The sequence below is a fragment of the Cricetulus griseus genome, chromosome 6 (genome assembly GCF_003668045.3).
Source record: "Cricetulus griseus strain 17A/GY chromosome 6, alternate assembly CriGri-PICRH-1.0, whole genome shotgun sequence".
NCBI classification, from domain to species: Eukaryota; Metazoa; Chordata; class Mammalia; order Rodentia; family Cricetidae; genus Cricetulus; species Cricetulus griseus.
This window is the reverse complement of record NC_048599.1, coordinates 23,287,367-23,301,148: the sequence shown is the minus strand read 5'-3', so window position 1 is coordinate 23,301,148 and position 13,782 is coordinate 23,287,367. Positions and strand designations below refer to the sequence as shown.

Below are 13,782 nucleotides of genomic sequence, written 5' to 3'. Positions count from 1 at the left end.
CAGCCCTGCCTATCCTTTTCTTGCCTAGTTATTGGCCATTAAGCTTTTTAGCCCAGTCAGGTGAAACAAATGATAACACATCTTTACATAAAATGTAGCATAAACAAATTTACAAATGTAGCATAAACAAAAGTAACACACCTTAACACAAATAAAGTAACATTCTACAGCATAAAAAAATGTAACACATCTTTACAGAGTTAAAATAATATTCTACAGCACCAGAACACTCCAAGTGGAAACAAGAGGAACAGGAATTTAAAGCCAGTCTAAGCTATATAGTTAATTTGAAGATAGTCTGAGCCACATGAGACCCTGTCTAGAAAAAGAGAGGGGAGGAGGCAAAGAGAGAAGGAAGATAAGGAAGGAGGGAGAAAAATAAATCAGAATTGTTCTCTCATTGCCCCTGTGGCCGGTGGAAGGGACCATGCCTTACTCCTTCCTTATCTGCAACACCTAGTAGAGGCCAAGCATAGAGAGGGTACCAAGTAAACGTGAACAAAATGAACAGTGACAGTCTGTTATGGAAATTCATGAGGACTGGACCAGTGATGGGGCACACTGGCTTTCCCTCGGACCATGTTTGATCCTCTTTTAATGTCACCACTTTAGGTCAGAGGCCTGGCTTCAAGTACTGGTATGACAAGGAGTGGTTGAGCCGGGGACATATGCATGGCCTGGCATTTCTGGAAGAGAACTACTCCCATCAGAATGCCAAGAAGATTGTGGCCACTCACCAGCTCCTCGGGGATGTGCAGAGGGTGATCGAGGTGCTTCACGGCTTGCAGCTCAAGATGAGCATCTTGCAGTAAGTGCAGCGCCTGCAGCGCTGACTCTCAGCTCAGTCACGCTGTGAGAAAGTGGGAAGCCTCCAAGTCAGCCCTGAGACCGATAAGTTTAGATCTGTACCAACAATTCTGTTGCTGTGCTGAGCATGTGGCCCGGGTAGAGTGTTTGCCTGCCTGGCGTGTGTGTGGGTCTCAGTGTGATTACCAGTGCCCTCGCTCTGCTCTCCTCCCCCATCAGTTATGTAGTAAGCACGCAATCCTTTGTACAACAATTGGCTTTATGGAGGAATATTTTACATGTAATTAAGTTCACTTCTTTTAAGATCTTATTTGAATTTGATAAATGCATAACCCATGTAATCCACACTGTAACCAGAACATGCTGTAACACAAATTCTAATAGGTCTTAATAATAAAAGCCTGGAGTCAGATATTAGGGGGTAAAGGCTAAAAGATCAGAGAAGCAGAGCAGCCAGCCACTTAGAGCTCTTACCTCTACGAAATCCTCAGATTGAAAAGAGGCTGAGTTCCTGTCTCCTCACGCCTATATTACTCTGTCCCCCAGCTATCTCACTTCCTGTCTGTCTGTACAGACCTCCAGACCTGTATAGTTAGCTAATGGCTAGTTCTGCCCTTGATCTTCAGGCAAGCCTTATTTGTTAGAGTATAAACAAGGTATCACCACAGGTGTATGCATTTTAAGTTTTTCGTTTTTTTATTTATTTCAAGTGGGTCCCAGGGATCAAAATTCAGTTTATCGGGCATTGGGGGGGGGGTTCTTTTTTTTTTTTTTTTTTTTGCTGAGACAGGGTTTCTCTGTGTAGCTTTGGAGCCTATCCTAGCACTCTGTAGACCAGGCTGGCTTCGAACTCACAGAGATCCGCCTGCCTCTATCTCCCGAGTGCTGGGATTAAAGGCGTGCTCCAAACCCAGGCTGGCCTAGAATTCACTGTGTAGTCCACACTGGCATCAGACTCCCAGTGTTCCTCCTGTCTCGGCCAGTTGAGAGCTAGTGTCACAGGTGTGGGCCACTGCGGCATGGCTACACACTTATAGTTTGTTTTGTGCTGTCTTTGGGTATACCGCTTTGAGGGGTTTTAAAATTGTGATAAAATACAGATAATGTAAATTTAAAATTTACCATCTACACCTTTTTATTCCCCCCCCCCCCCCCGCCGCCGCCGCCCCCCAGTTTTTTTTTCTTTTTTTGTGACAGGATCTCTCTATTTAGTCCTGGTTGTCTTGGAACTAGATATGTAGACCTGGCTGGTCTCGAACTCTCAGAGATATGATTGCCTCTGCCTTCTGAGTGCTGGGAAAAATAAAGTTTTTAAAAGTCTGCTAGGAGAGTCATTGTTAGATCTTGCTCAGGGAGTGGTTGCTCAGGCACCAGTCCCTGTCAAGGTTTTGCGCATACAGAAAAGTTGTAGGTCTTACGGAGCTGGGTTTTGGCTTTTGGTGGCCTCTTGTTTCCGTGCAGGCCCTGGAGGACTGTCTTCCCCTTTGTATTTGCTGTGCTCTAGACCCACCTTTACTGTCGTCTTCCTCTTCCTCTTTCTTCCTTTAGTAATCAAAAGTTATAATAGAAGTTCTGGGTGCTTAAGAAATGAAAGGTGGGCCGGGCTGTGGTGGCACACACCTTTAATCCCAGCACTCAAGAGGCAGAAGCAGGCAGATCTCTATGGGTTCTAGGCCAGCCTGGTCTACAGGGTGAGTTCTAGGACAGCCAAGGCTGTTACACAGAGAACCCTGTCTTGAAAAACCAGAGAGGGGGAGAGAGAGAGAGAGAGGAGATCTACACCTCAGTGTGGCATGTGGGTAGAGGCTGTTCTCCCTCATGGGAGAGAGTTTTGTGATGGTCCTAGCTGCCCTCCAAACTGTTTGTGTTTGCCATCCCCACAGAAGCAGGGAGCACCCTGATCTGCAACTGTGGTGCCAGCCCTGGAAACAGCAGTCTGCAGAGGGGAGAGTGCATCCCAGACACATCCACATCACAGACACCAGGAGCAAAGAGGAGTCCCCAAGCTATAGAACTTTGAATGGGGCAGTGGAGAAGCCCTTGCCGCTGCCCCGGTCTGTGGAGGAGTCCTATATCACCAGTGAGCACTGTTACCAGAAGCCCCGCACCTACTACCCAGCTGTGGAGCAGAAGCTGGTAGTAGAGACCAGAGGATCTGCCCTCGATGATACAGTCAACCCCCTCTGTGAGAATGGTGATGACCCCCTCTCCCCTCGCCTAGGCTGGCCTCTCGACCAAGACAGGAGCAGAGGGGACAGTGATACCAAACCTAGCTCCCCAAAGGTACGTGGCTTGCCTCCTCTTACTCTACTTAGTGGCTGAGTCCTCCTTCTGGGCTAACCGTTCTGTGGAAGGTGCTTCTTAATAGAACTCTTTAAGTTTGCGCATCAGAAGGGTTTCTGGTTTTTGTTTGTTTAATGGTGTTTTTTTTTCTCCTAAATACAAAGTAAGGCTAAATACAAAGTATTTGGCTCAAATACATTTGAGCCAAAGGTCATGAGTTCCAGGAAATCCCACAAAATGGCATAATTAGGGGGCCAAGGACAGACAGAGGCGGTATCAAGCAGAGAAGTTGATTTAAACTTGGAAAAAATAGAATGAAGACAAAATAGTTTTTTCTTTAGTATCATTTACATTGTAATTGCTCTAGGGTACTAATTATTAACATGAGCACAGTCAAGCACATTGTTATGCATATTGTAACGCCAGGCTCAGTCTTTGTTATTTTTAAGTCACTCTTTTCTGAGCCCCTGTGTCATGCCAGTGCCCCCCCCCCCTTTAATTCTTCGTGAGTCTCCCCGTGCCTGTCTTCTGTGAGTGAGGTCTTGTGTGCTTTCAGAGCTTTGCCCAGGTCATTCCTACTTTCCCAGACGTTAGCCTAGGGATCGGCATCAGCAGTATGGATAGATACACTGCTGAGTATTGCCAGGAGGGAGGGAGCAGCCCACCCCCCATGCTTCCAGAGTGGCATTGTACCTTTAGCCTATGTCTTGCCAATGTCCAAGCAATTCTTTTGTGGCAGATCATTTCCAAGCCTAGGTTTAGCCACTTTGGTTGTGGCTTTCCTCATCAGACCCATGGAAGCTTTCAGGACATTGCTTTGTACACAGAAAACCCTAAATGTTACCTTAAATTGTTACCATTCCAAATGAATAAAAGGTTGAGATCCCAATTGTATAGTAAAAGGCAGACTTCTAAAGGAAACACTTGTGAAATCTGGACTTCTTATCCTCATCACAGTGAGCTGACTGTATTCTGGCACCATATTTTACCTTCATGAAACTGCAGAAGACTACAGCCATGTTGCCCATAGGGGCAGTAACTCATCAGGGCCACATATTCACCAAAAACCAGGCAGGACTCACTAAACATGTCTATAATACCCTAACCTTCTTCTACACTAGGCCTGCTCTGGGCAGCCCCCAGAGTTCTGAGAGGCCTGCTTCAGGCTGGGGCACTGAGGCAGCCAGAGGAAGCATCTGCAGGACCTTCTGAGCCCATGGGTACAGTCCTGAGGCAGTGGCATTGGTGGTAGTGGATGGGAGTAGAGGGCACTCTGGCAAGTAGTGCTTTTTCCCAGGATTGTAAATGCTGGCCACTTGGAGAAAGAGCTGGATGTGTCTGCTCAGTGATTTAAACATTGCTTGCCCAGGTGAAGGAATACGTTTCGAAGAAGGTCCTGCCGGAAGAAGCCCCTGCTCGGAAGCTGCTGGACAGAGGCGGAGAAGGGCTGGTGAGTTCTCAGCACCAGTGGCAGTTTAACCTGCTGACGCATGTGGAGTCTCTTCAGGATGAAGTGACGCATCGGATGGACTCCATTGAGAAGGAGCTGGATGGTAGGATTCCTTTCTTGGCATCACTCTTGTCTTTCCCTTCCCCTGTGTTACCTTCTGAAGCTGTCTAGGGACTCGCTCTGTAAACCAGGCTGGCCTGGAACTCACAGAGATCCACTTGCCTCTGTCTCTGCCTCTGCCTCTGCCTCCGCCTACCAAGTGTTTGGATTAAAGGTGTGTGCCACCATGTCCCAGTTTAGCTAACTTCCTTCCTTCCTTCCTTCCTTCCTTCCTTCCTTCCTTCCTTCCTTCCTTTCTTTCTTTCTTTCTTTCTTTCTTAAAGATTTACTTATTATGTGCACAGTTTTCTGTCTACATGTACATATGCAAGCCAGAAGAGGGTACCAGATCTCATTACAGAAGGTTGTGAGCCACCATGTAGTTGCTGGGAATCGAACTCAGGACCTCTGGAAGAGCAGGCAGTGCTCTTAACCTCTGAGCCATCTCTCCAGCCCTAGCTAACTTTCTTATGCAGCCCAGAATCACCTGTCCAGGAGATGGCACTACCCATGGAGGCTAGGCCCTCTTACTAGAAATGGGACCACCCATTGTCCTGGAACTTGCTCTGTAGACCAGGCTGGTCTTGAACTCACTGAGATTCATCTGCCTCTGCCACCTGCTGGGATTAAAGGCGTATGCCACCACTGCCCAACCAACAAGTCTAACTTTTAATATTTTATTATCCACTTATAAAGTGGTGCTATTAGGGGTCTTGCTTTACTTTTCCAATCTCTTCTGCAGTGGGGACTATGCAGGACTAAGAGTAAGTAGCTTGGTGGCAGAGTCTATGCTTAGCAGGAGAGCGCTGGGTTCCATCTCAGCCCCACAAAGATAAAGTAAGGCATATGCATAGAAGAACAACTGGAGTTGGCTTGTTGGAAACATCTGAGCATATTTTTATTGAGTCTGTGGGGAATTAAGATTTTTTTTTTTCTGCCGGGTGGTGGTGGCGCACGCCTTTAATCCCAGCACTCGGGAGGCAGAGGCAGGCGGATCTCTGTGAGTTCAAGACCAGCCTGGTCTACAAGAGCTAGTTCTAGGACAGCCTCCAAAGCCACAGGGAAACCCTGTCTCGAAAAACCAAAAAAAAAAAAAAAAGTTTTTTTGTTGTTGTTTTTTTTTTTTTTTTCTTTCAAGGCTGGCCAGAACTGGCTCAGTGGTTAAGAGGGACCTGGGTTCAATAACCAGCACTCACATGGAAGTTCACAACTGTCTGTAAGTCCAGTTCCAGGGGATCTGGCACCATCACGCAGACATATGTGCAGGCAGAACACCAGAGCATAAAATAGAAATAAATCTTTAAAAAGAGTTTTTTTCAAATTCGCATGTATGTGTGTTGGTTGTATGGGCACAGCTTTATACCACAGCATGGTTGTGGAGGTCAGAAGACAGCCTTGGGTGTCAGTCCTCATTGTCCACTTTGAGGCAGGGTCTCTTGCTCACCACATGAGCCAGGCTTGCTGGCCTACAAGCTTCAGGGGAGTCCCTTGTCCCTCTTGTTTCTGCCTCTCATTTCTCTGTAGATTCTTTTGATTTCATTTGTGCTGCCACATCTGACTTTATGTAAATTCTGATTATCCAAACTGGTTCTTAAGCTTTCGTGAAGCTTGTTATCTGCTGAGCCATTTCACCAGCCTAGGAAACTATCTTGTGCTTTTAAAACACAAACAAACAAAACAACTTTTTTGGGGGGTGGGTAGGATCTCAGTGTGTATCCCTACCTGTCCTGGAACTGGCTCTGTAGCCGAGGCTGGCCTCAAATTCAGAGTTCCACCTACCTCAACCTCCTAAGTGCAGGGATTAAAGTTGTGTGCCACTATCACCTGACCAGATAAATTGTTGAGTCAGGGTCTCTCTGTGTGGGCTAGGCTTGTCTCTGCATCCTGAGTGCTGGGATTAAAGGTGTACACCACTACTGCCCCACTACACTAATTTCTTAAAGAGAGAGAATAAGTGTATTTTGTGCTGATAACTACATATCAAGTATTAACATGAAGCAAGTCAGAATTGACAGTGATTTAAAAAAAAAAAAAGTCCCTGTAGATGCTTCGTTTTTCTGGCAGGACAGCCTGCCCTGTTTACATGGGAAAGCTTTAAAAAGACAGATAACTCAGAGTAGTCTTCAGAACCTTCTGGACTCTGCTCTGGCACAACAGCCGCTAGCATTGTGTGGCTAGTTAACATAATTAAAAGTGAATGCAGCTGGGCTCTGGCTCTCACCTTTAATCCCAGCACACAGGAGACAGAAGCATGTGAATCTCTTTGAGTTTGAGGTCAGCTTGGGCTACAGAATGAGTTGAGTTCTAGGATAGCCACACAGAGAAAACATGAAAAAAAGTGAATACAATTCAGGTGCACTCCTTAGTTTCACTCACCCTACTGTAAGAGCTCAGCAGCTGTATCTGATTTGACTGGTGGTCACTGCATTGGGGAACATAGATATAGATCATTCCTTCTATCACTAATTAGGGCTTCAGGCCTGCACTGTGGGGAGGCATCGATGTAACCAAATACCTGACAAAAGCACATTGAGTAGCTTATCATTTCAGAGAGTCCAGTCCAAAGCTACTTGGTCTAGTCCTGGCAGTGAGAGCCTGTCGTGGAGGCATCTGGCTATGTCTTGGCAGACAGGGATGATAGAGGAAGGGATGCAGGCATAATTGTCAAAGGCATACCCCTAGTGACCTACTTTCTCTCCAAATAGCATCACCAGCTAGGGTCCAACCATCCACCACACAAGCCTATGCTTACCATGCAAACCCTAACATTAGAGCTTTGTGCCCTGGAGCAATGCTTTGTGGGGCGCTAATATTGGGGCAGCCTGGGTTGAAATGGCCTTGTGGCCTTGTGGCCTTGTAGGTTTTTGTAAGTCAAGTTCTAAGCACTCAAGGGTCTTCTCTCTCTTCTACCTGCAGTACTGGAGAGCTGGCTGGACTACACTGGGGAACTGGAGCCCCCAGAGCCACTGGCCAGGCTTCCACAGCTCAAGCATTGCATCAAGCAGCTGCTGACTGACCTAGGCAAGGTGCAGCAGATTGCCCTCTGCTGCTCGACATGAGATTGGGCGCCCAGGACAATTGGAGCACAGTCCTGGCATGACCGCCAGGGGGAGCTTCGAATATTTAAATAAATAAACTTAGCATGCTGAATGCACGTGACACTGACTGACTTCAGGGATTTGGCCAGGAGTGTGATGGACACTGGGACAAAGAGACCATTTTGGCTGCTGGAGGACGGGGCACTCTTGATCTGGAAGCCAACTACGAAGGCAGCGCATAGTCTTAGAACCCTCTTCTGTGCACATCGTTGAACGAAGCGAGTCTTTGCACATCTTCACTTGGAATCGTGCCACTGGTGATAAATGGAATGAGAGCCAAAAAAAAAAAAAAAAAAAAAAATCTAGTTGGAAACAGTTGTAAATTCAAATTGCAGTTTATTGAATTGACTTTTGGGTCAGGTTGAGGCATATACCAACCCCTCTGGTTTCTCTGCCTGGTGTGGTGTATGGCAGCAGGCACTGTTTGTTTTCATCTTTCAGCTTCACTGGAATATTGGGACTTGACTGTGCCATGCAGTTTGGGAAGGAGAAGCACGGCCTTGACGGCACTGCCTCCTCAAGACTTCATTTTCTTGCCACGTCTCTTGCATGATTTCACGGTACGGGGGACAAGGTTTTATGCTGTTTTTCAGCCCACAGTAGGCTGGGCCATGGCTTTGGCAGCCAAGCCGAAACTGCCGAAGGAGAACTAGAATCTTGCTGCGATTCGAATCTACAAGGAGTCCCAGAAGGAAGCAGGCAGGGTCTGGAACCCAACGGACAGCATTTTCTACACATGTATTAATTCCAACAACTTCCCACTTCTGTTTAAAGTTTAAAAAAGTTTCCCAAGATTTTGAACTATTACTGTAAAGATTTGTTACAAAGAATGTGGGAATTACCTTATTTTATATTGTCGTCAGCAACTTGAGATTCTGTGTGCCACTCTCCTCCTCTTTGGAGGCTAGTGTGGTAGCTGGCATTTTCAGAGCTGCTGATGCACTTTAACACTTTCAATTTCCTGTTTGTATTACTTGTGAGATCAAGGTGATTATGCTGCTTAAGGTCCAGGTACAACCTGTTTGTACGTTCAGAGAAAATATTTGTGTTATTTTGTAGGTTCTGGTTCCATGTGTAATTGCTATATTGTTTTGTTTTACCTTACTAGGCAAAGTTTAAAAGGTTCCATGCTTTGAGGACTTGATTTAACCAGTTTTTGCATCACTAAAGGCAAATATCAAAGTACCTTTATCCATCAACACCCCCAGGTTCATCATGAGTTTTGGAATCTGTAATGCTTTAGGCAGCAAATATTTACTATGTAAACATCAAGGAGCCAATGTCAGTAGCTAGAATAGCAGCATCTCCAGCTGCCTCAGGAACTGTTCAGCTTCAGGCGTAACAGGTCATTGTGGCTGTGAATTGAGACTTGTGTACAGAGAAGTTTCAGGGAATGAATGCCCTGTCCAATGATATGTTCACCATCTGCTATAAATTGAGCTGCAGGCAGGGCAAGCATGAATTGACCTGGCATAGCTTGGGGAGTGTGTGACGCATAATGAAGCCAACACAGTCCCTTATTAAAGGCTGCTTCCCACTGTTAACATGTTTCTGTTGTGGGAAGAAATGCTCCAGGAGTCTGTGTGACATCGGTGTTTTGGATAATTTATTAATAGTTGCATCTTGAGAACTGGATGATGATTGTCTGAAAGGGGAAGAACCAAGAGAATTATCTATAGCTACAACTGTGTGAGGTATGATGATTGTTATATTAGATATTGGGGGCCAGAGAGATGGCTCAGTTGGTAAAGGTGCTTGCCACCAAGCCTGCTACCCGAGTTCAATCCCCAGGACCCACATAGTAGAGAATTGAAACCTTAAAGTTATCCTCTGACACACATACACATAATAGACAAATGTAATAAAGGTTTTTAAATTAAGGTTTGTTCTTTTATGTAACTACCCTTGAGTATCTGGGGAAGCTGTAACTTGGAAGGCAGTCTGTTTTGTGTCTTCTTCAAAGTTGAAAGCAGAAACTGAATGATCCTAATTTTGCCATATGGTCATTGCTGGGTTTATCATTTAGGTTTTGTGAAGGAAGTAATCTGGTTCCATTGTGACTTCTGTTCATAGGGAAGCAAAGCAGACTCATGTTCTGATAACCTCAGTTCTTCCCTAACTTAAAGCCATGTTGAGGGGCTCCACTTCCAGTTTCTGTGTCACAGTGAATTAACCCCTAAGTTGGAGCACTGGAATCTGTCATTTGCAAACAATGCTGATACCATTTAGAAAGACGTGCACTACCTGAGTTCTGTTAGGAAAAACTATCCACCAATGGAAGGTCACCTTGACACAGCAGTTCTGGTGTGATCAGTCATTGAAGTATGCAAGGTGGATCCTGGCTGAACCAGCATTGCACTGTGGCTACGTATCTGTGTTTACGTGCTATTAGACAGAAGGCACTGTACATAGGTGTTGCTCTCAAGCAATATTTGCAAAACATGCAAACTTCTGTATCTGGAAAAAATAAAACAGGTTCTTGTTGCTATGTCAGACACATGTTACTGAAATATAAAAGGTGGTTTTTGTTTGCTTTGTTTGGAGGTAAGGTATCAGTACATAGCCCTGACTGGCCTAGAACTCCCAGAAACCCCTGCCTCTGCTTCAAGTGCTAGGACTAAATCCTATGCTACCATAACAAGTTTGTTTTTTTTTTGTTTTGTTTTTTTTTTTTTAGATAGCCCAGGCTGGCCTTGAGCTTGTTATCTGTCCCCAAGTTGGGCTTTAAACTTGCAGCCATCCTACCGTGGTCAAATGTTTTACCTACTCTTAAAATATGTGTTACATAATCAACACCTCTTATAGCATGCCTGCTCGTCTGGACAATCTCATACAGGGAGACACATGCAACCTCTATCAAGAAATTCCATGAAATAATAAAATGTTTTCACATCGTCTAAAGCTAGATGATCATACCAGCTTTTACCCAAGTCTGGCTCATGCACTGTGGTGGAAGGTGCAGATTTACTAGTTTTGGTTGGTGGAAACAAAGCAAGAAGGGGCCCTGCTGGAACAAACCCAAGCTTCCTATAGACCCAAACTACATCCCATCATCATCCCCCACCCCAACACACATACACACACACACACACACACACACACACACACACACACACACACACACATCGGAAACTTTAAGGAAAACTGGTTTTCATTCCTTCAGAAATTCCTTCCTTTGGTAGAGTTGAGGGTTAGAGAAGTTGTTAAAAACAGGAGCCCCACTGAATACATTAAAATGAGGACTTCTAGCAATGTTACTTGACACACATGGAAAACCATTGTGCAAGTGGAGCATTAGGGATTGAGAAAGGTTTTTGTTTATTCATTGTAAAGACAAGGGAGCTTTGCTCACAAGTGTGCTTCACTACAGGAAGCTGACACAATTCCGGAGAGGCTAATAAAGGAGCAGGTAGAAATATTAAGGAATTGCTCTTTCCCTCTTCATGGTATACATTCTGGTCATGGCCAGGATGTTCTTAACCTTAGAGGTCATGAACCCTATTACAGTTTTAGACAAAACATTTCTCTAATGATAAACTGCTGCAACCGGTGGGTGGCAGTACACGCCTTTAATCCCAGCACTCCGGAGGCAGAGGCAGGAGGATCTCTGTGAGCTCGAGACCAGCCTGGTCTACAAGAGCTAGTTCCAGGCCAGGCTCCAAAGCCACAGAGAAACCCTGCCTCGAAAAACATAACAAAATGGTAAACAGCTGCACATGCAAAGTCTGCCTCCCAAATGCTGAGGTTAAAAGCATGAGCCACGCACGGGGCTGGAGATGGCTCAGAGGTTAAGAGCACTGACTGCTCTTCCAGAGGTCCTGAATTCAATTCCCAGCAACCACATGGTGGCTCACAACCATCTGTGATTTGATCTGGTGCCCTCTTCTGGTGTGCAGATATACGTGGAAGCAGAATGTTGTATACATAGTAAATAAAATCTTTAAAAAAAAAAAAAAAGCATGAGTCACGATTCTGAGCTAACTTAGCATTTAACCGGGTCATTTATTTCACTCCCCAGTTTCCAAAGCACTATGTATTGCTATCTGCTCAAGCTCGGAAACTAGATAGTATAGGGCAGGAGGTAATATGGAACACTAGCCGACCCTAACCGTCATTAACGTGGCCTTTTGCAAGACAATACTCAGGTAAGTTCAAAAAAACTGCCAATGTGGTAGAGGGATGGCCTAGATGTAGTCAACAGAAGGGAGAAATTTCCCGCCTAAAGGCAAAGTCCTGCGCATCCCCAGTGGTCCAGGAATAGCAAACAAAACCTTTACTTTTACAGGCTACCACAATCCTCTATCAACTGCAAAGGCGGGGGAATGACCTCCGGAAATAAGCCCAATAAATAAAGGACGAATGAAAGACACACTACACCACAGGAGCTGTCAAATTTTAACTTTCATTAACTCAGGGTAAGGCAGAGTATCAGTCCAAGGAGCTCCTGGCTCCGCTGCTCAGCCAGTGATGCGCACATCGGCGCGGCGCCGCAGCCGCCGGGCCCGGGCCGCCTCGGGCAGGATGGCCTGCAGCTGCTCCTGCACCAGCATCTCCACGATCTGCTCCTTAGTGCGGATGTCAGGCCGCAGCCACTGGCGGGACAGCTCCCGCAGCTGCCGGAAGGCTTCCCGGGGACCCGCCGCGTCCTGGTAGCGGAACTGCCGGAAGCGCTGGCGAAACGTCTCGGGGCCGGGCCGAGAGGCACCGGGCCGCGGGGCGGCCTCGGCCTGCAGCGCCGCGTCCAAAGGTGCGGGCGTGCCGGGGAGCTCCGGGGCCGCGGGGCTCAGGGCAGCGGGCTCCGGGTCCGCACCGTCTCCGGCTCCCTCCTGCTGCCCCGGCGGCGCCGCGGGGCTCCGGGCGGCCGGGCTGGGCTCCGGCGACGCCATAACTAGGGCTCTCGGCGTCACCCTTTGTCCCGCAAGTCCGGACTGGCTCTGCGTCTGCGCGGAGACCGGGAAAGAGACGGGCTGAAGGGCAGAGCCGGCGCTGCCCCCGCGGGGCGCGGACTCCGGACAGGGCAAGGGCGAGCGGGCGGGCGAGCGGGCGGGCGGCGAGCGGGCGAACGGGCGAGCCCAGCTTACCTCCGACAGCGAAGCGCTGGGGCGACCGGAAATGGGCGACTCCGCGGGCCCCCCCAGGAGCGAACCCAAGCTCCACGTCCCGGAAGCCGCGCCCCTCACCAGTCACGTGGAGTTTTACCCGGCCACGGCCTTGTGGTTCGATGATCTCAGCTTTTCCGGGAGTTCCGATGGCGACTTCGACTTCGGGCTGCACGAGAGGAAGGCAGACCTGCAGGAGGCGACGGACCAGGAGTTGGAATCCGAGTCCGAGTCCGACTCCGAGTCCGAACCCGAGTCCGAATCCGAGTCGGTAGTGAATTTCAAGTTGAAGTGGGAAGAGGTCGAGAAGGAAATGACGGCGGCCACCCTAAACAAGGTCTTGTAGGTGACCTGCGCCTGCTAGGGCAGACGCTGGACCAGGGAGGCGCGTTTACAGTCCTGGGAAAAAGGGAGTGAGGACTGGCCAGCGCTTGGCGGATGACTCGGGTGGGACAGCGACACCCGGGCGCAGACTACTTTAAGAGAGATGGCTCAGCAGGCGGTGGTGGCGCACGCCTTTAATTCCAGCTCCCAGGAGGCAGATTCCAGCTACAGAGAGAGTTTCAGGACAGCTAGGGCTACATAGAGTAACCCTGTCTTGAAAAAACAAAAAATATAAAAGACAGGCCTCCCAAGCCGGTAATGTTAGATTTAGGGGCCACCCGTGGGCTACAGAGTGAGCCGACACTCGAGTACACATAAGCATACCTTCTCGCCTGCTTAAGCACTCACCTTATTTTGAGGATAACAAAATACTTGGGCAAGATTCCTAAGATGTTTCCTGGTACAAGGCAAATGCTTGAGGGTTGGTTCTTTGTCATTATTTTTGCTTGTCTTCGAAAACCAAGAAAGAGGTGGTTCTATGGGTACTACTTTGTAATTTTGAGATTAATAAGTGAACTGTAATTACGGTGTCAGTGTCCATTATGTATTTACTGAGTCTTTG

At 47.4% G+C, this 13,782-nt stretch overlaps 2 protein-coding genes across 9 annotated transcripts in view; one reads left to right on the top strand and one right to left on the bottom strand.

Annotated features, from left to right (window-relative positions):
• The window catches only part of Phf20 (PHD finger protein 20), a 102,141-nt gene extending 91,911 nt beyond the window's left edge, over window positions 1-10,230 (top strand). For all 8 annotated transcript variants that reach the window (XM_027421324.2, XM_027421322.2, XM_027421320.2 and 5 more), the window contains 4 exons: window positions 613-808; window positions 2,691-3,090; window positions 4,460-4,643; window positions 7,556-10,230. In XM_027421324.2, coding sequence (XP_027277125.1) covers window positions 613-808; window positions 2,691-3,090; window positions 4,460-4,643; window positions 7,556-7,698 — 923 coding nt within the window. In that variant the 3' untranslated portion in view covers window positions 7,699-10,230. The remainder of the gene's footprint in view (window positions 1-612; window positions 809-2,690; window positions 3,091-4,459; window positions 4,644-7,555) is intronic.
• A 1,890-nt stretch (window positions 10,231-12,120) lies between these two features.
• Window positions 12,121-12,653, bottom strand: Scand1 (SCAN domain containing 1). The gene has a single exon (XM_035446498.1). It carries the CDS (start codon window positions 12,621-12,623, stop codon window positions 12,195-12,197), a length of 429 nt encoding a protein of 142 aa, XP_035302389.1. The 5' UTR covers window positions 12,624-12,653; the 3' UTR covers window positions 12,121-12,194.
• Window positions 12,654-13,782: the final 1,129 nt, after the last annotated feature.